General features: G+C 57.6%; 1 protein-coding gene across 4 annotated transcripts; it reads left to right on the top strand.

The window, feature by feature from the left end:
• Positions 1 to 540: 540 nt before the first annotated feature.
• On the top strand, positions 541 to 17,158 carry SLC16A1 (solute carrier family 16 member 1). Of its 4 annotated transcripts, none has more exons than XM_055819802.1 (5): positions 541 to 562; positions 10,446 to 10,703; positions 13,814 to 13,957; positions 14,403 to 15,266; positions 15,570 to 17,158. In XM_055819802.1, the coding sequence occupies exons 2-5, from the start codon at positions 10,487 to 10,489 to the stop codon at positions 15,845 to 15,847; spliced, it is 1,503 nt and encodes a 500-aa protein (XP_055675777.1). In that variant the 5' UTR covers positions 541 to 562; positions 10,446 to 10,486; the 3' UTR covers positions 15,848 to 17,158. The 4 variants fall into 4 exon arrangements, with proteins under 4 accessions (XP_055675777.1, XP_055675775.1, XP_055675776.1 ...); XM_055819800.1 differs by lacking the exon at positions 541 to 562 and adding an exon at positions 1,419 to 1,546; XM_055819801.1 differs by lacking the exon at positions 541 to 562 and adding an exon at positions 2,509 to 2,532.
• Positions 17,159 to 18,526: the final 1,368 nt, after the last annotated feature.

Genomic DNA, 18,526 nt, shown 5'->3' with positions numbered 1-18,526 from the left:
CACTTGGCCCCGGCACTGCAGAGAGCTTCACCTCAGATAGGCTGTCAAAGAATGGCAAAAGCTAAGCTCGATCCAAAATTGCCCCTTTTAATTATTATTCATGTTGTTGTCTAAGCAAAATAGAGTGCAGACCTCTCCCTGTTAGGTCATGCAGGAGCAGAGGTATCAAGAAAACCTCCCACGCACTCACTCTTGGGTTTACAGAGCCTTGCCTCAGAAGTGGGTGAAGGAGTTTGTTGTAGTCCCTGGCCTTTTATTGAGTGCACCTGGTCCATTAAGTGCCTTGACATGCACAGAGCACACCCGTGCACGCGCCCGCTGCGACGCGCCGAGCGGTGGTTTCCTTTGATATGAAAGCACTCACACCTCCCCTGCAGCTGCTGCCATCTCCGTCTGTAGAGTGTCACCATTTTTTTCCCTTCTTTCCCTCTCTTGGCTCTGAGTCGAACTACATCACGCTCCTTTCGGCTCTAAAACAAATTAGCACATTAGACATGCGACCCAGAAGACAATTAGCATCATTAGGCTGCGGGAGAGAGCAGCTCAAGGAAAAGATGGGCAGGTAACAGTGCTTTTGTGCGGTGCTTGGTACACGTGGGGAAGGAAAAGCGCTGGCTGCATGGCTGCCGCAGGCAGTTCTGCATCTGGAGGGTGAGAAGCTCTGCTTGGGATGGGGACACGCATCCAGCAGGGGCCTGTCCTGCACCCCACGGCATTGCGCACACCAAGTCCAGGACCATTTTCTCCCACAAAACCCAACCGTGGGGGGAATGTCAGCAGCCCCCAGCTCTGGGCACCCGGCTGCTGGGCGCAGGGAGCAGCAGCCACCTGCAGCAGGGCAGCGTGGGGCTGGCTGCGGCTGAGGTAACGGCAGACACACCAGAAGCATCCCCCACCGGCAGAGCGCGTCACGGCCATCGTGGGAAAGCAGGGGCCAGCTGGGGCGAGCCAGGGCCAGGAGGGCTGCAGCCAACACGAACGCGCACGGTCAGGCCACGGAGAGCCGGTGGGGTTTAATGGGGACACCGGAGCGAGCAAGGGCAGGGCACGGGCAGGGATGCGGCCGGGCCCGGCAGCGTGGGCAGCGGGTCCCGGGCCGAGCGAGGGCAGGGTAGAGTGGGGGGTCGCCCGGCTGCTCCTGCCCGGCCCCACGCGTGGGCCAGCCGCGCTTGCGGGACAGGCTCGGTGAGGTCCCCGCGCTGCTGCTGCGGCCCGCGGAACCCCGGCTGCGCCAGCCCGGCCCCGCCGGCGGCCCCGGCCGCCCGCTCCCCTCACCGCCGCCCGGGCACGCGCGGGCGGGGCGCGCTCCCGCTTCCCGCCGGCGGGGCGGTACGTGCCGGGGCGCACGGCGGGGCCGGGCGATGCCGGGGGCCGGGGGCTGCGGCGGCGCGGGGCAGCGCGCACGTGGCGCGGCGGGGGCGGCGCTCGGCAGCGGCTCGGCAGCGGCCCGGCCCCGGTCCCCGCCCCCCCCCGGCGGCGCGGCCCCTCCGCCCTTATAGCGGCGGGGGCGGGGGCGGCGGCACTCGGCCGGCGGCGGCACGCGCAGGTAGGGCCCGGCGCCGCGGCGGCTCCACGTGGCGGGACGGGATGTGGCGGGTGCGGGGGGGGCCGTGGGGCCGGGCCGTGGGTGTCCCCCCTCCCCCCACATACACCATCGCCCTGGTGGTTCCGCGCGCTCCCGGCGCGGGGGCTCTGGCACGTGGGGCTGCGGCGGGTCGCGGCCCCACGCCGGTCGCGCGTGGCCGCCGCTCCGGGCCCCCCTGTGCCCCACGCCGGGGGTGCGCGCGGCGCCGGGGTTTGTTCCGCCGCCGGCACGGCCGCGTGGGCGAGCGGCCCCGCTGCGTGACGAGTCCCGTGTCGTGTCTCCCCCACCCCCCCGCCACGGGTAGCAGCGCCCCGGGGCCGGGTCCCGCCCCGCGCCCTTGTCGCGGTGACCTCCCCGCCCCGGAGGCGGTGGCTGGTGGCCTCAGGGGGTCCCGGGCGGCTTCTGGGCTTCAGGGCCGGGGGGGCTGCCCCGCGGGCCTGCGCGTCCCTCCGCCATGGCGAGTCCTGTCCCCGGCGGGGCTGGTGGGGACCCGCTGGGACGGGGCCCGGCTGGCCCTGACCGCTCTCCGCCGCTGGCACGGCAGGGCCGTTCCTGGGGGCTGCGGCGGGGAGTCCCCCCGCGCCCTCCCTGTAGGTCCCGATAGCGGTGTGTGTGTGTGTGACTAACGGAGCGGCTAGCACCCGATAATGGAGTGGGGGCTCCGGGGGGGCTGCTTCGCTGCGGTCCCAACGCGTGGGAGATGCGCTTTGGGAGTGCGGGTGGGTCTGCTGTACCGGAGGGGCAGGAGGCTGGCCCCTTCCTCGGCCCGCAGTGTCGGCGTGGAGCCCCCTGCCCACGCCGGGGGGGAGCATCGAGGTGCCGGTTCCACAGGACGCGTGCACGGGCACTTGGCTGTTTCTTCATGGCAGGCGCTGGACCTCGGCCGCTCGAAGCCGCTTGGGTGGGCCGGTTGCTGCTGTCCCGCTGTGGCCGTGACTGCTGCTGGGGTAGGAGCTGGCGGGGAGGGGGCTGCATGGGGGGAGCCTGCAGGACTGTGCTCCGGCCCCTGGAGAAGTGCCTTTTAATGCATGTTTTTGCATTGCTCAGGGGGAAGCTGCGGGCACTGCGGTCCCCGCCAGCAGTGTGCGTGTGCTGGGGCATATGCCCACCTACCCACCCTTGGGTGCAGGGGCAGGCTGTCGCCCTGCCGCCATGGTCCCACTGTGATGGGCAGTGGGAAGCTGGGGCCGCTGGAGCTTGCTAGTAGCTGGCGTGCCCCCCGCTCTCAGTAGCGTGGGGCTGTTGAAAAGCTCCTGCAGCCAATGTCTCCTGCAGTTGCTTCCCTGCTCCAGTAGCTAGGTGCAGCCGGAGCTCGCCAGGCCTTGGTGACCACTATATTTGAAGCCTGGTGGCCTCCAGCAGGTGTTTGGTAGCCCCAGGATGCGATGCTCAGTGGGGCCAGGGAGCAGCTGGGTGAGTGGAGGGGAGTGAGCCCCAGCAGTCATGCTGCTGGGGTGCTTCAGCCAGGGTGGGTGTCCTGGCTTAGGCTGGGGTCCCACAGGCAAGGGGCATGCGTGTGCGTCGTGGAAGGGTGAGCAATGCCTGTGGGTTTGGAAGTTGACCTGAGGAAGGGGGATGGGCATCAACAGGAGGATCAGAAGGAAACTGGTGTGGGCAGCTTGTATCCGCAGCAGGAGAGGTGGGATGTGTGTCCTTCCTTGTGACAGCAAACTGCCCGAGTGCTGCACGGCCCCTTCTGCTGGGCTCCCAGGTCAGATGCTTTGTGCAAGGGTTGTTGATGTTCTCAGGCTTTAAGTTTCTTCTGAGGAAAAAAGATGGTGGTTTTTTGTTTTAGTTGCATCACAAGAAACCTGAAATCTAATGATACTGGTTTTGTGCTTTTCTGGGAGCCCTAAGCCTTTGTGGTGCATAAGCATCCTATTTTCATGCTAAGTGAGGTAATTTAGTGCTGGCTGATTCTCCTGGGTGTCTTTGCTCTGAGGTTTTCTCGGCTGTGTCTAGAAGGAAAGGAGCAGGGCTGAGAAATGGGCCAGTACAGGGAATAGCTGGTGTGTGCTGGGGTTGGGGGGCAGGCTCCAGGCATAGAGAAACACCCTGCTCCTGTTGGGTGGCTTTGTGAGGAGGGGCTTTATCCATCTTACATCAATCGCTGGAGTGATGGATCTCTTAATTACGAACAAGTGTTTTGCTAGTGTACCGCTAACTTCCCTGCCCCAAAGTCACGGGGTGGGCCTGTGCCCATCCTGGCCCCTCGGGAAGGTGGAAAGCATCGTCCCCTTCCAGGAGGTGGTTCCTGAACAAGGTGTGAATGGTTGTGAGTGCTTTCTCCTGGTGCCTATCTCACACAGATTGGTCTGACTTATCTGGCAGCTAAGGTGGAAAATACCCGGTGACTTGCATGCTATTATTTTATATTTCCTTTATAAGGAGTTGAAAAGCCGCACGTAGGCCAAAGGAGGCAAGTTGTATCTCATTAAGCACTGTAGTGCTAATCTCATTGTTGCACTTCTATGGCTTTTCCTATTTCCTTCTGTGGAATCGGCCTCTAACAGTGACTTGAAGAAACTGGGAGCCTCTCACTGGTGATGTCTGTGCAAGTCGCTTTCAAATGTGCCTTTAAAGCTGCCGCAGTGTAGTTCTACTGTAGCCAAAGAAAATTCACATGGAGCTGTAGTTAATTCCCAAAACTGCAGTCACCCACATGCTGCTGGGTTGCTGGTGAGAGTCTGCCATCGCCAGCCCTGCACTGCCTCGGCCCTGGTTTGAGGGCTTTAACGAAGTGATAATATGGCGGTGGCTGGGAGCAAAGGCAGCTCGGACTCTTGCTCCCAGGAAGAGAGCGGCAGTCATGTTTTGACTCCGATGGCTGTGGCTTTCTGGCATTTTGTAGCCAACTGCTACCCTGCTCTGCCATGAAACCTAGAGCGGCCATGTCCATGGCTGGTGGTTCAGGCATCTAAAGAAAGAATGCCAATGCTATTTGGTACCACATTTTTCTCATTCTGAGGATTTCCTGGCGGGTACTGGCTGTCCTGGGAGCGTTCCTGAGTACCGCTGGTACAGGGAGGGTTGGCTCTGCTCCCTGGCAGAGCATGGCTTGTACTTGGGGGGGGGACTGTGAAAGCCTGCAGAGGGGCTCCGAGCCTTCCTGAGACGGGGAGGCTCAGCTGGCTGCGGAGGGGCTGACAGCTGGTTGTGTGGGAAGCCTTTTTCCTAGGGACTGGGAGCATGAGTGGCATCTGAGGCTGTATCACCAGCAGCACCCTTGCTCCATCCCCAGTACCTCTGAGCTGCAGGGATGGTGCCCTTATACTGTCAGGCTTGCGCTTTTTAAATGTGTGCTTTTTGGGTGAGTCCCTTCAATCCTGCCTGTGAAACTCCCCAGCACAGACAAGCCGCCCGGCAGCTCCCTGGGGCAAAGTGCTGGCAGAGCTGGGTCTGCAGCGAGATGGGCTGAGAGTGGAGGGTGGGCAGGGGCCAGCCCTTGCCCGGGGATGAGCCATACCCTTGTGGGGCTGGTTGGAGAGGGGGCTCCGGGTGCTGCGCCTGGGGCTGAAGCGGATGTGAGGATGCCTGTAAGAGCTGCTTCACCTAACGTTCCTGTGACCCGCCTGCAAACCTCTCTGAGTTTGCCTGCAGGGTTTTGGGTCAGAGGGCTCTGGGGGAGCCATGGCCAGGCTCTGGCATAGAGATAAGCCAGGCTTTGTGCTTTGGTCTTGCTGATAGCTTGCTTAAGCTCGACTTCACACTTTCTTGTACCAGTAAGATGCTTGGTCCTTGCTCAGCCACGCTGAGCATCACTGGTGCTAACAAGCAGGCACAGCAGCCCAGGATGGGAGCATGCCTGTTGTCTGTTAGGCAGAAACAGCTGCCCGTCCTCCTGTTGGGTCGGTTGCTCCCCCTGCGAAGCTCCTGACAAACCACCCCAATGTCCCACTTTGCAAGGCAGCTTGCAGCCCATGCACGGCAGCTGCCACACTGGGCCTGTCCCTGGGTGGTTGGAGGGGCTCTGCCTGCTGGAGAGACCAGTGGTGGGTGTCAGGGGGAGCCCCGGGGAGCGCCGGCTGCTGGCGGGGTGAGTGGGCTGCTCCGTGCCTCTGCAGGCCAGGGCTGGTGCCGGCGCAGCTGGGAGCTGGAGCAGGGCAGCTGCTGGTGCCGCCTCTGCCCGCGCTGCCACCGTGCCCTGTGGCGTCGGCCTGTCTGCGTGCCCGGGGTAGCTCACCCGGCTGGCAGCGCGGGATGCGCCTGTGGCTGTGCCGGCTGGCCCGGGTGGGCAGAGGTGCTGAGCTGCTGCTGGCAAAACCCTTGAGCTCGCCCGTGTGGGCTGCGGGCCTTGGGCAAACCCTGCCCGTGCTGCTGACCTCGCCTCACCCTGCGAGCACGCGTGGCGGCGGAGCAGGACCTCAATTGAGTATTGTCTTGGTGCGGCTCCCCTGTGAGCACTGGGGAGTCACGTAGCCTGTGTGCTGCCAGGTTAAACCCTGGCTATGGGTGCTCGCTGGAATTACAGCTCCACACTTAATGCTGTAAACCTGCTTAAAACTGGTGAGAGTGGTGTCTCATTAGCTTGTAACAATCAGTTTCATCTAGCTTCTGGCCAGAAAAAGGGCAAATTTGAAGCTATGAAGTGTTACTGTATACACTGTAACCAGGCTCATCGTTGCCAGCACCTCTGTTTCCCCAGCAGTAAGTACGAGGCTTCGGTATAGTTTTGGGGACCTGAACGGATGCTCAGGGTCTGCTGGTTCCTCACGTGGACAAATGTCCCACAAGGGTCTTTATGGCCCCGTGCTGTCCCACCGCGTGCTGGGCACTGAAAGGTCTGGCTGCTGTGAGCCCCTTTGGGGAGGCTGGGGTTGGGTGGATGGATGTGTTTCAGGCTCTCGTTCAGGTAACACTTCAGGACAGGGCTGGTGGGAACAGGCACTCGCCAGGCTCCTGGGGAGCAGCGTCCCCCTCCTGCGTCCCTCCCCTCTGCTGGGGGCTCGTGGTGGGTGATCCCTTGGGGAGCAGGGGCTGGGGCTGCTGGCAAGGGGCAGCTTTGGTGCCTGGCCTGGGCGTCTTGGTGTCAGCATTCATTGGCCAAAGGCCGGGTCCAGCTGACAAGGCATGAGGAGCCCAAATAGCCACCATACAGCCGGGGTGTCTCTGGGAATCTTGCTGCCACAGAGGTCCCCTCCAGGCGTTGCACATCCCTCTCTGGAGCTGGGAGCAGAGGCAGCCTGCCCCCAACAGATGCCGTGTGCCTGGAGCAGGGAAGCCGTGAGCCGGAGGGCATGTGAGAGGAGGTGGAGGCACATGATGTGTGGGCAGGGGGCATCGCTCTTCCTCTGACCCCAAACAGGAGCGGTGTGAGGACACTTCCAGAGAGGCTTTGCCCCAGAAATATTTTGTGGCATTTGCAGCGCTTTATAAATGTGAGCCTCTGTCTTTCTGCGCTGGAATCCTGCCAGTCCAGGGCCTTTAAAAGCATGGCAATTTGCTACATTATGTAACTAAAAGTCTTGAAATCTTCCTGTTCCAGGCCCCGCTGGAGAAGGGATAACAGAGCTTGTGCGCAGAACCCAGGAGATGGAGTGGGTTTTGGTCTGGTGTGGGATCTGTTTTGAGGTGATAATGTCCTTGCTGCCTAAGAAGCCTCGGTTCCTGGTCTCGCTGTTGCTGTGCAGAGGAGGGTTGCTGTAGGCTACCCATTCCTGTGGATTAGACAAGATGTTTACGGGGAGCAGATGTGATACTTGCAGTCATTACTTGGTCTCATCAGTCTTAATTACTGCAAATATGGTTATTTTATGTCCTAATAGGGCAAACTGTAGCTAGCTGCCTGGCAGCTGTGAATTTGATTTCCAAACACGTCTTACACGTTGCAGCTCTTCCAAAACAGAGCTGTAAATGTCATAACTATGTTCTGGGTGGCTTTTTTTTTTCCTTTTTGCAAAGAGGAGGGAAGCTTTCCAATTGAACTGGCTGCCTTACATGTGCTTTTTTTTTTTGTTGCCCTCTCTCCTTTGAAACTTCTGTGTTGGGACAAGAAGGAAATAAGCAAGAAGCCTTAATGCGGTTGAAGGAAGAGTTTTCTAAAACTGGTCTTCCTTAATGAGGATTTTCAATGAGTCAGGGAAAAATGTTGTGGCATGCAGAACTCATCATGTAAACCCTCTGGCGTCAGGCTTTGGGAATCTTGCTTCATGGTCTCAGGCCTTGTTCAGATCAAGGTTTTTGTCTGTGCCTCAGCAATGCAAGAGAGGTCATGTCTAACCCACGAAAAGTCTTCTATTTTGTAGAGAGAGATGCCACCTGAGCACCCACAGGAGGAGGAATGCTGCTTGCAAGGAAAGAACAAATAGATGAATCAAGCCACAGCAATTTCAGTGCAGTTGAGCTCCTTGAGAGGGGTGGAAGAATTAAACGCGTGTCTCGGGAGCAAAAGGACAAAATTCCCAACACCTCATCAGCACCCCCCAGCTTTTGCTTAGGATAGCTTTTATTGCCAGTAGTTTTAATTAGTGCTAACAAATACGTTGTATCCCTCCTGGCAGCTTTTACTGCCAACACCTGGTAGTCTCATCTTTTTGAAATGTTTTAGACAAATTGGTATCATTGGATGATGCTTTAAAGTTCATTGAATGCTGTGAAAGCTCAGTGTGACTCAAAGCAAGAGGTGGCCAGAGCTCCAGCATGCAGCTGGTGCGGGGAAGTGATGGTAAGCAAAACCCAGCGTTCATAGCAGCCTTGCAGACGGAGCTGATGGGCGGGTGGGCTGTTCCGCATGCTGAGAGGCCGAATGTACGTGGTGAGCCTCTGCAGAGCCTGGCACTTCCCTCCCCGCCTGCCGGTGCCAGGCTGGTGCCCGTGGGTGCATGCTGGCTCTGGGCTGTGCCTCCGGGACCTGCCTGCAGCCAGACCCCAGTGGCGGGGGCTCGGCGTGGTGTCGGATGGGCTGCTTGCTGCAGCTGTGGTCCTTGGGGTCCAGGGGGGGCAATCTGCTCCTCTGGCTCCTGGGCATAGTTCAGCCGTGGACGTGCCCGGGGCAGCGTCTTGTAAATGATTCCTTTGTTGGAGTGGCAGGGTGGCTCGGATCTGCTCGTGATGGTCATGTGTCATACTGGCCGGGATGCAGGAAAATACCCTGCCAGCGAAAAAATCGGTGTCTGGGTTGGGCTAAACCAGTCTTAGCGGCTTACGGTAACCAGCCCCCTGTGCTCTGCTTCCTCTCGCCCTGTGCAGGTCCAAGGCATCACCTGAGCGCATCCGGGTGTCAGGTGGCTCTGGCAAACCTGGTGCCGTATCAGGTAACTTTGCCACCTGCGGTGCCAGGTGGGAGCGGGGGCTCCCTATGGCTCGGGGCCACTGGCTGCACTTCAGCCGGGACACCTTGGAACCCGGCCTCGGGTGTGCACCGAAGTGGTGGGGAGCGAGCGAGAGCAAGGCAGGCACTCATGGTACTGCATGTTGAGGGTACGAGGGGAGTGCCAGGTGGTGGCTGGCATGTCAGCAGCCGTGGATGAGATGGTAATTGCCGGGAGCGTGCTATAAATAGGAGGTTGCACCTCTCAGCCAGCATGCTGCTTTGAAATTTCGCTGCGCCTGGTGTGACCTGGGGGAGTTCTGGAGAATGCTTTCCTGCTCCAAGGTGGCTTTTTCTTCAAGTGGAAGCCTGAGCAGCAGAGCAGAGAAGTGCAGTGAGGGGTGGGCACTGGCAAAGGAGCCCAGTGTCCCCCGGCTTGGTTGGTGGTGCTCAGTGTGGCCAGGGTGGGTGTCTCTGGCTGCAAGAATGGGGAGAGCTGTGGGGCGTCAGGAAGTGTCTTCTAAAATCTGCAGGGGCACACAGCAGTACTGGGGACTGCAGCGATTCCTGTTGCTTTGCATATTGTAAACCATGCTTGTGAGCAGCTGCTCTGGCTGCATTTCCTCCCTGGGATGGCTTGTGCTGCTCTCTGCTGCCTGAAGTAGCCTTATTTCTTTGAGTAACCACAGCTCCAGGGTGTGATCCAGCTGCGCAGCAGCTGCAGCACAGGGAATGCATAAGCAGCCTGACCCATCTCGGAATTGCTCCAAATCAGCCTCTCGAAGGCAATTCCACACTTCAGCAAGCCTGGGTGGCATTTCCCTCTTCATTTTGTTTTCTAATCCCTTCTGGTTTTGAGCTTTTAAGGTGAATTGTTTTTATGCCTGGGTGCCAGGTGATCCTGGGGCTGCTCTGGGCAGACCCACCTCCCCTCCTGGGCAGTGCTGGCAGCGAGCAGGAGCCTTCCCCAGTCACTAAATTTAGCAGCAGCCTGTGACCATCAGAGCTGGCTGGGCTGGTGGGTGTGCTGTGACACCTGCCTGCTCTTTCCTCGCAGAAATGGAGCCGTCCTGCCTCATGTGTGTGGACTTATTTCCCTCGGTGCATCTGGATTTAATAACCTGGGTGTGTTGCTCCTGCCCTGGGTGGCCTGGGGCTTCCTGAGACCGAGCAGTGTGCCGGGGCGGTGCTGCTATCACTCTCCTGGAAAAGCTGCAGGGCAGGCGAGCCCTGACCACACCGGCCGCTACCCTGCTCGCCCCTCCACAGGTCCAGCCCCGTGCTGCCTGTAGCCCTGCCTGCTTCACATCACCTGCCATTTTCAGCTTGGGGTGGGGTATCGTGTCTTAAATTTGTTGCTTATGGATACCTGATGGCCAGGGCTCTTCAAGGCCAGCCACAACCAGGGTGTGTGTTTTGGGGACAGCCTTACTGGGCCAGTGTGCTGATGAGCCCCAAGCACTCACCTCCTGGGTCAGCTCTCCCGGAGGTGGTCTGGGGCACCGCTGCCGCGCCAGTCTTGCTGGCAGGACTCAAGCCGTGCTGTTGCAGGCCAGGGAGCGGGGCTGCAGCTGTCTGCTTTTGGCTGAGGCAATACTTTGTCCTTTGCAGATCTCTGAACCCCAACTGAGTCATTGCCAACTTGGTTCAAGATGCCACCGGCCATCGGAGGCCCTGTGGGATACACCCCTCCTGAAGGAGGATGGGGATGGGCTGTTGTCATCGGAGCCTTCATCTCCATTGGGTTTTCCTATGCCTTCCCCAAATCCATCACAGTGTTCTTCAAAGAGATCGAGGTCATCTTCAATGCATCCAGCAGCAAAGTCTCGTGGATCTCCTCCATCATGCTGGCTGTTATGTATGCAGGAGGTAAGTGGACTGGAGGCAGCAGTACACATGCTTGTGCATCATGGTACAGGCTGCAGCTCTCCTGCTGGGTCTGATTCACACCTTGCTGTAGTGACGACAACCAAAATGATGCTAAAAGTTGGAATTCTTTCCTTATGTGAGAGCAAAACTTGCCTTAGCAAGTTTGCATGAAGGATGTTACTCAAAGAGTTCTATTTAATGCCCAGAATGCAAAAACCGGGTTAATCTGTCCTCCTCTGCAAAGCTGTAAGTAAAATCTTTCCGGGGAATTACGACTTGTGTAATTCTGCCCTTGTCCTTGTTACAGTGTGCTGCAGATGCTGTATCTGCTTCCAACTCCTGCTCAAAGGCCAGGGGAGCTGCTTTGCCGGGCATACCCAGCTCACAAGGTCTTTTAGATAAAGACACCAGGGGTTTTTTTTATTATTTATTATTATTGATTTTTTTAATCCAGCAAACAGTGGTTGTATCCTAGGGATCTGTTCCCAGTTTCTAGTCAGCTCCAATGGCTCAGCTGTGCTCTGGAGTGTAGTGAAACCTGGCACTGCCTGTTCTTCCTTGCCGGTGCCGAGCAGCGCCGTAGGCAGTTTGTGCTGTTTGAGGGTGGCAGTGCACGCTGGAAGCAGAGACATGAACAGAATAAAGCAAAACTACTTAAACTGAAGCAGCTCCCCTCCCCCATCCTCCAGAAACTGCTTCTTGGAGTCTTTTTAATCGCCAAGCTGTGTGCTTTATGCCAGTCTCTAAGGTGAGGAGCAGGCAGAGTGCTCCCTGCGGGGCAATGCACTCCCGGCCCTCGCCTCGCCGCTCTCCAAACCCCGGTGTCTCATACCCACTTGCAAACACAGCTTTGTACTGGGTCGCTTGGCTGAAAGACACTCTTATTGGGAGCCTGCTGTTGTGTCCACTTCAGAGGCAGATCAGAGCTTGTACCACTGCCATCCCCAGCTGGCAAACTGCCCGCATCCTTGCTGCATTTGTGCATCGAAAGGAGCTGACGTCAGCACCCAGCTGAACACGAGGCTTTTCCTTTGGGGGAACAGGCTCTGCTTTGTCTTAGCTCAGCTAGCGAAGCGACCAGCACATTTCCCTGCTCCGATGTTATAACAAGCTTGTAAACTGTGTAACTGCTTTAATGAGACTCAATCTGGGCCATTCCTCCTCTCCTAATAGCACAGAGCTGGTTCTTCTGGGCACCCTGGAGGCCATGGTAAGAGCTCCCTCCTCCAGTCCCGGGCTTGCCCCCCTCCCTCCATGCTGACACTGTCCCTTCTGCTCCCCTTGAACTGTTGCCATTAAATCCCAGCAGCTTGCTAGTCTTGAACTGGTTGCCTGTAAGCCAGTGGTCTTGAACTGGTTGCCTGTAAGCCAGTGGCAGGGATGCTGAAGAGACCCCAGACCTGCCCAGGTGCATCTCCGGCTGTCGGAGTGCGGGAACATGGCACTGCCCCACTTGCTTGTTCCAGGGCTCCTACAGCCTGAACCCCCAGGCCCTTTGTAGGGGCTGAATTGCACTGGAGCTGTCATAGTACTGCATCCTGTTCTTCCCATCCCCCAGGGAACCTTCCTGCAGGAGCTGTGCGCTTGCTTGGAGGCAGAAAAAGTAGCTCATGCTCTGGCAAAGGGTGCTGGGCTGATGGTATCTTGCAGAGCTGGGGTAGTTCCTGTCCTGGGCAGAGCTGGGGGTGGTAGAGCAGCACATCCTGCAGCCCCACGCAGTCACCATCAGAGTATGTGGATGTAACAATCTCAGCTCCCCATTCAGGTCGAGGAGGACTCTGGTTCTGTTAGTCACACTTTTTTCACAGCAGGAATAATCAAAACACATCAACTAACTTTTGGTCAGAAAAGCTTCATGTGAATGTAGAAAACTGGAGTGGGTGTAAATTCTTATTTTTTGTTGTAATTAAAAAAAAAAAAAAGAGGGGGGAATTGCCATCAGGGTATGTGGCACTGCCTAGCTGAGTGGCTTCCTGGTAGCTGCCCTTGGAGCCTGCTGCTCCGGGCTGAGCTTCCCGGAGGAAAGGCCACAGCTGCCTTTAGACTCTGGCCAGGGGCATCACATTTGCTGAGTTCAAGGTACAGGTTTTGCAAAGTGCTGCGTGCTCTTTGGGGAAGCATGCAGGGCTGCGGGCGATGTGGCAGCCCCCGGGTGCTGCTGCTGCCTCTCCCGGGACAGGGGCTGTGGCCCCTTCCCATCTGCTGGTGGCATCAGGTCGGAGCTGCTGGCGTGGGCTGCTCTAGCTGGCACGTAGGCCACTGGAGAGCTGGCCACCGGCTGCAGAGAGCAAGGTGCCGTGGGGCTGGGGGCAGCTTCTGCAGCAGCCCGGCTCCTGTGACCTTCTCCAGGCTTTGTTTAAACTGGGCAAAAAGGTCAAGTAGCATCTGAGGACCCATGAATAACATGTTGACAACCTTGCTATCTGTTAATGGCAAAACTAGATCTGTTAATATTCAATGGATGTTCATTCAGTTTATTTAAATACATTTTAGTATCTGTAGAGCATGCTTTGCAGTATCTAATCACTGTTTACTTTGGATTAAAGCTCCTGATAATGAAGCACTTAAGGCGGGTGTGCAGAGCAATTGGGCTCTTCCTGGCTTAGGGGTAGCAGTGAAAACAGAAGCACACCTTCTGCTTGCACTACCCCTCCCGTGAGCCCTTGAGAAGCTTTGCCTGCACCCCTCGAACCTGTTTCTTCACAGCTTTGTCTGATCAAGGCCAGAAACCTCTTGCTGGAGACAGGCAGTTGCTGTGCACTTGCTTGGCTGCTGAGACCCCAGTGCTGTGCAGGGTGGGTGGTTTCACCCCATCCCAGACCCCTGTTGCTGGGGGGCCGCCGGTGCCCAGCCGCTCCGGGTGTAGCCACCAGAAGGCAGCTTGTTCGGAGATGGCTCAGCTTTCTGTGCTCCAACCAGATTAACTCTGTTAATTCCCGCTGCCTCCAAACCTCCTGTCGTTTCCCCTTCCCCCAGTTCCCTGGTTGGGTGAAGTGTCACTATGTGAAAGCTCAGCAGCCTGGGCAGTAAACCTCCAGCGAGCTTGCGGGCATCTGTCTTGTCTCTCCTGCGAGCATCACTCATCTGGGTGTATCTCCTTCCCTCCCCAGGTCCCATCAGCAGCATCCTGGTGAACAAATATGGCAGCCGGCCCATCATGATCGCCGGCGGCTGCCTCTCGGGCTGTGGGCTGATCGCAGCTTCTTTCTGCAACACAGTGGAGGAGCTCTACTTCTGTGTCGGGGTTGTAGGGGGTAAGTGATGGCTCTGCCCCACCGGGGCTGCAGCAGAGGTAAGACCTCTCCCGAGGCAGCAAGAGGAGCATCTCAAACCCAGTAATTATTAGGGAATATTTATGGTGAATTTGCATAAACCCTGATTCCTGTTACATATGGGGTGGCCCAGGTGACAATATGGGGAGCCTGTATGTGGGACCGGTACTTGGTCCTGGCTGGAGAGAGTGTCTGTTCTGACCCGGGTTGGTGCTGTGCCCTGATGGTCTCCCGGCCCCCGAGCTCCTGTGTGCGGTTTCACTGCTGCCCCGGTGCCTCCTGCCCGGCCAGCAGTGGTGCCCAGCACCGCTCAGGTGATGGGGAAGCAATACACTGGAACCCTGCTTGTCCCACCGCCCCTTCTGCCGGTGCTGCTGGCTCAGGGGGGTGGTTGAGCTCTGAGCCCCTCGTTTCTCCTCTTCTTCAGGGCTTGGCCTCGCGTTTAACTTGAACCCAGCCCTGACCATGATCGGCAAGTACTTCTTCAAGAAGCGTCCCCTGGCTAACGGGCTGGCGATGGCGGGCAGCCCCGTGTTCCTCTCCACCCTGGCACCTGTAAACCAGCTCTTCTTTGGCATATTTGGGTGGCGTGGCAGCTTCCTCATCCTCGGTGGTCTCTTGCTGAACTGCTGCGTGGCCGGATCCCTGATGCGGCCCATAGGCCCCAAGCCAGACCAGCTGAAGAAAGAGGCCACTAAGGAGGTGCTGCAGGAAGCTGGGAAGGTGGTGAAAAAGGATGACAGTGACACCAGTGCAGACCTCATTGGCGGGAGGACCAAGAAACAGAAGAGCACACTCTTCCAGACAATCAACAAGTTCTTGGACCTGTCCCTGTTCACGCACAGGGGCTTCCTGCTCTACCTGTCAGGCAACGTGATCATGTTCTTCGGGCTCTTCACTCCCTTGGTCTTCCTCAGCAATTACGCGAAGAGCAAGAAGATTGCTAATGAGTCTGCAGCCTTCCTGCTCTCCATCCTGGCCTTTGTAGACATGGTGGCCAGACCTTCCATGGGACTGGTGGCAAACACCAAGTGGATCAGACCCAGAGTCCAGTATTTCTTTGCCATCTCTGTGATCTACAACGGGGTGTGCCACCTCTTGGCCCCCATGTCCACCACCTATGCCGGCTTCTGCATCTACGCTGGCTTCTTTGGCTTTGCCTTCGGCTGGCTGAGCTCAGTCCTGTTTGAGACCCTGATGGACCTGGTGGGAGCACAGCGGTTCTCCAGCGCCGTCGGCCTGGTGACCATCGTGGAGTGCTGCCCTGTGCTTCTGGGACCCCCCCTGCTAGGTAGGGTGTGCTGTGCCTGGGGGGCTCTGCTTGGCCTTGTGGGGCGGGGGTGGGTCCCCCTGAGCTGTGGGCAGCCCTCGGCACTGGGAGGGGGGGAGCACTGGCACTGAGATTGCCCTGGCATCTGAGGGATGGTTGGGGAAGTGGAGGGGTGAGCCCTGGCAATGGGGGTGGGGAGCAGGGGCTGGAGGAATAGAGGTGTGAAGCTGAGGGTGATGGGTTTGGGCTGGTCTTGGGAACGTCTCTACAACCTGGAGCGGTTCTGGGGGTATTTGACTAAGCTGTCCCCTCTCTGTCCCTCAGGGAAACTCAATGACATGTACGGTGACTACAAGTACACATACTGGGCTTGTGGGGTCATCCTCATAGTCTCTGGGATCTACCTCTTCATCGGGATGGGCATCAACTACCGTCTGGTGGCAAAGGAGCAGAAGGCAGAGGAGAAGGCACGGAATGAAGGGAAGGAAGAGGAGACCAATGTCGATGAGGCTGAGAAGCAGAAAGAGGCAAACAATGACGTGGCCCCCTCGCCTCAGAAGAGTGCGGAGGATGGTGTCAAAGAGGAGGAGAGCCACATGTGAGGGACTGGTCTCAATCCCGGAGTGTCGGGGAAGTGCTGCTGCCCTGGCGCGGTGGCCGGGGCAGTGCTCCGCTGGCGCTGGGCAGCCGTGAGAAGTGTTTAAACCAGGTGTTCATTTTTAACCGGGCTCTGAATTGTCTTTCCATCTGTGTTCAACAAAGGTAACAGGGCTACACATGCAGTATCCGCATGTACCAGGGGCAGGGGAGCTTTTTATAGTCTGGCTTTTTAACAGTAACATGAATGTACTAATATGTGCCTTACAGCCTTCATATCTAGCTGAATTTGGACAAGCCTTAACTCTAAACCATGCTTTAGCCCTGTGTTCTGCTCGGGGTGGGGGGGCAGGGGGATGTGTATGTGTGTGGGGTTGGGGGAGTTTCGTTGTTAAAAAGCCATAAAAAGCAGGATACTGGATTTGTTGAAGCACGATGGGTTTCAGGGCCAGCCCTGGATGAATACTGCTTCACACGCTTCTTACCGCAGGCCCTCTGTGGAGAGGGGGGTCCGGGCGCGGGGCAGGGTGGGCTTCAGTTCCTGTGCCTGGTGCCTTCTGTCTCTGTAGTTGGTCTTTAGGTATGTTTTCAAAACACTTTAGCTACTGTAGTTCTTTAAAATCCCTCTTCTTGTAGCTGTGCTCTCATGGGATATTTAGGTTGGAGAAGGATGGCTGCGGTTTGTGTCAGGCAGCCTTGTCTGCTCTGGGGCTGCAGCAGCCCCTGCAGCCGAGCCCTCCGTAGGGAGGGCTGGGGTCTCCCCCCTTGCCCCCTGACTCTGCCCTGGCAGTGCTTCTTCTCAGCCCAGCACTGGGTGACGTGAAACGGGTGTGAATGCCGGGGGCTTGGCCAGCAGTGCTGGGTTGGGGTGCTGGGCCCAGTCCTGCTGTGGGGCTGTGCTGCCCTGTCCCCCTGGGGTGGGTTTCCCCCCCGAGCATCCCTGCGCTGGTCCATCCCACCCAGGCGGGTGTTGCGAGTGCCTGACCCTGGGCAGAGTGGAGGGGCTGGATGGGGTGGGTGAGGTGGTACATCCCTGAGACAGGCCTGCTGCTTTTGCTCTTTTATCTCTTAGAAACCTCTATTACTTGCTTCTGTTCAACTGAGATCTTAAGGCAGTGAATGCCTAACCACTCAATCTAGGACATGTAAGGGGGAGGAAAGAATTTGTACGTATTTATTTTTTATTTTTTAGCGCTGGAAAATATCTCAACGTACGTGGAGCAGGTTAATGGCTCTCAAGTTCTAGTAAATGTTGATCAGAAATCATGTAAGAGGCTAAGTTTTTTTTCAAATAAACTTTTTTTTTTTACAATTTACCCACCAAATGTGGAACTTCTTTCCTAGGACCACACTTCTCTGTGACACATATTATAAGGTCTGTTTTGGGGAGAGGTGCATGGGGCTTTGGCAGAACCCCAGTTTCCACCCGCTGCTCCAGCACCAGCACCCCAAGGCTCCCACTGAGTGGGTCCTGCTGGCTGTGGAAGCTGGTCCCCACCCGGCAAGGGTGAGATGCCCCTTTCCCACCTCAGCCACAAGAGGAGGCTTTGGGTAGGGTTTGGGGTGGCCATGGCTAAGTGTCCCCATGCACTCCGGTTGTGGAGACATCTCCCTTTGTTACAGGATGCTGGTGAAAGCCTTGAGGTCCCCCGCTGGCGAGGGGGATGGGCAGACTCCCCTGTCCTGCTGCTTCCCCCAGCTGAGTGGGGCCAGGTGGTATGCAGCCCAGGGTCCGGCCCCCCCCTGCCATGGCCCTGCACTGATGGCTGAAACCAAACAAGGGGGTGAACCAGGGTCTCGCTGATGGAGCTGCCCTGGGGTCCCCGGAGCCCCCAGCAGGGCCAGACCCTGCTCTGTGGCTGCTCTCCTTGCACTCCCTTGGCTGTGGGGCTTCTTGGGGCTCTTACAGTCTAAATCTCACAGAAAGCAGGCCAGGGGGGTTTGTTTTTTGGTTTTTTTTTTTTCATACTGTAGAATAACTTTATAAAGCCAACAGAGTGTTTTGTACAAAAGGATTTTGTTATACAGTGCTGAGCTGTGATACTGTAAAGCCAAGGAACTGTATTTTTATAAATGGAGTGTCTACCGTAGCTACAGTAATGGGTTCACATCACAATAAACCAACCCTGAGGAGCTGCCCCTGTTGTCCCTGTTTCTCCGGACAAGCTGCCAGCCCTGCCTGCTCCCCTCCATGTCTGGGGTGGTCCCTACGGGGGCTGTCACCCGTGTAGGGGGCTGCAGGAGGGGGCTTGGGTGTAGCTGGCTGATGGCCATCAAGCACTGACAATGCCCCTGGGTGGGGGGGTCCTTGCCTGTCCCGTATTCTGGTGCCCCCACAGTTGACACAGGTGTTACCGTAACCAGCACTGCCTGGGAGAGACTTGCACAGCTGAGGCCGGGTGCCAGCCCTTTTTCTAAGGAAAAAAAAAATGTTTAAATAATTTCCTGCTGCTTGGACTTGGCTGGCTGGGAACACTTTGCTAGTAAATCCTTGACTGTTTTCCAAGGGTGGCCTCTCCCTGCGCTGTCCCCTCTGCGCTGTGCTGTCTGGAGCTGGGCGTCAGCCCTGCCTTGGCTCCAGCACCTCCTGTGGGACTGCTGCTGGAATCCACCGTCGTGGAAGTGCAGGTGAAGGAGGAAGGGAGGCGGGTGGGTTCAGGATGAGAATCCTGCCCTTGCTCTCG

Source organism: Falco peregrinus, chromosome 16, assembly GCF_023634155.1.
Source record: "Falco peregrinus isolate bFalPer1 chromosome 16, bFalPer1.pri, whole genome shotgun sequence".
NCBI lineage: Eukaryota > Metazoa > Chordata > Aves > Falconiformes > Falconidae > Falco > Falco peregrinus.
Note: the sequence above shows the minus strand (reverse complement) of the source record. Positions and strands in the feature narration are given on the sequence as shown.